At 40.7% G+C, this 968-nt stretch overlaps 1 protein-coding gene across 1 annotated transcript in view; it reads right to left on the bottom strand.

The window, feature by feature from the left end:
- The window catches only part of LOC102255305 (THO complex subunit 2-like), an 18692-nt gene that overhangs the window by 12638 nt on the left and 5086 nt on the right, over nt 1-968 (bottom strand). The window contains 1 exon segment of the mRNA XM_014544235.1: nt 1-964. Within this exon segment, the coding sequence (XP_014399721.1) occupies nt 1-964 (964 nt within the window).

Here is a 968-nt window from a genome sequence, read left to right as displayed (position 1 = left end):
TGCTTTCATCTGGACTTTAAGTTTACTGACTTCCCGTTCATAGCTGGTGTGTGGAACTGCAAGGTCATACATTGTCAATGACCAGAATGTGGCATAGAATCGAGGGCTGATGTCATCCCAGACTTTGGAAACGTGTAATGAGACTACTGCTTCATGGACAGGGGCCATCACCATTTCACATGATGTAATGTACTTGTGGACTTTATGTTGCTGTTTACTTCCCTTGTCCGATTTTTTAAGTTCATCATATTTGGATGAAATATGGTGTTACAACATTGGCCTAGACAAGAAAAATGCTGCATCATGGGGTATATGAAATTCGTTACAGAGCACATCAATTGAAGGTACTCTCGTGTAATCTTCTTCTGTGCTTAGATTAGATGCTAAAAATCCACCAAACTGTACCAGGGTATCATGACACTGATCATAGAGCCTTCCCACAAGTTCCAAATGTTTCTCTCCACCTTCCTGAAAGATCACTCCATTCCTCTGCTGAGCTATCATCAAACAAAGGGGAAGAGCAAGATCATAGTCCAATAGTGCATCCTTTAATCTCTGGGAGGATTTTTTAGTGTTTCTGATCTGGCCAAAATAACCTCCCTCAGCTTTTAGTTGCTCCCCACCAGTCATGGCCTCTAGTTGCTCCATTGTCATTTCCTCGGTGATTTCTATTCCTGCCATTTTGTGTACCACTTCTTTCAATATAAGCAGGTCAATACTTCTGCCTGCCTTTAGCTCATTAGCCACATATTGCAGAAGAGCAGCAAGATCAATTGGATATTTACGAAAAACTGCACCACAGAAACTAGCAAGATGCCGAAGCCAGCTTGAAATGGTTGTATCATCGTGTTTCATCCTTTCCTTTTCTGGATTTGCTAAAGCTTCAATGATACAATAGGCCAAGACATCATAATTCAATGAAGTGAGGTATTTCAGTGAATCTACTACAGGTGTTATTAAGTTATCAT

The sequence above is a fragment of the Myotis brandtii genome, unplaced genomic scaffold (assembly GCF_000412655.1).
Source record: "Myotis brandtii unplaced genomic scaffold, ASM41265v1 scaffold358, whole genome shotgun sequence".
In the NCBI taxonomy this organism is placed as follows: domain Eukaryota; kingdom Metazoa; phylum Chordata; class Mammalia; order Chiroptera; family Vespertilionidae; genus Myotis; species Myotis brandtii.
Note: the sequence above shows the minus strand (reverse complement) of the source record. Positions and strands in the feature narration are given on the sequence as shown.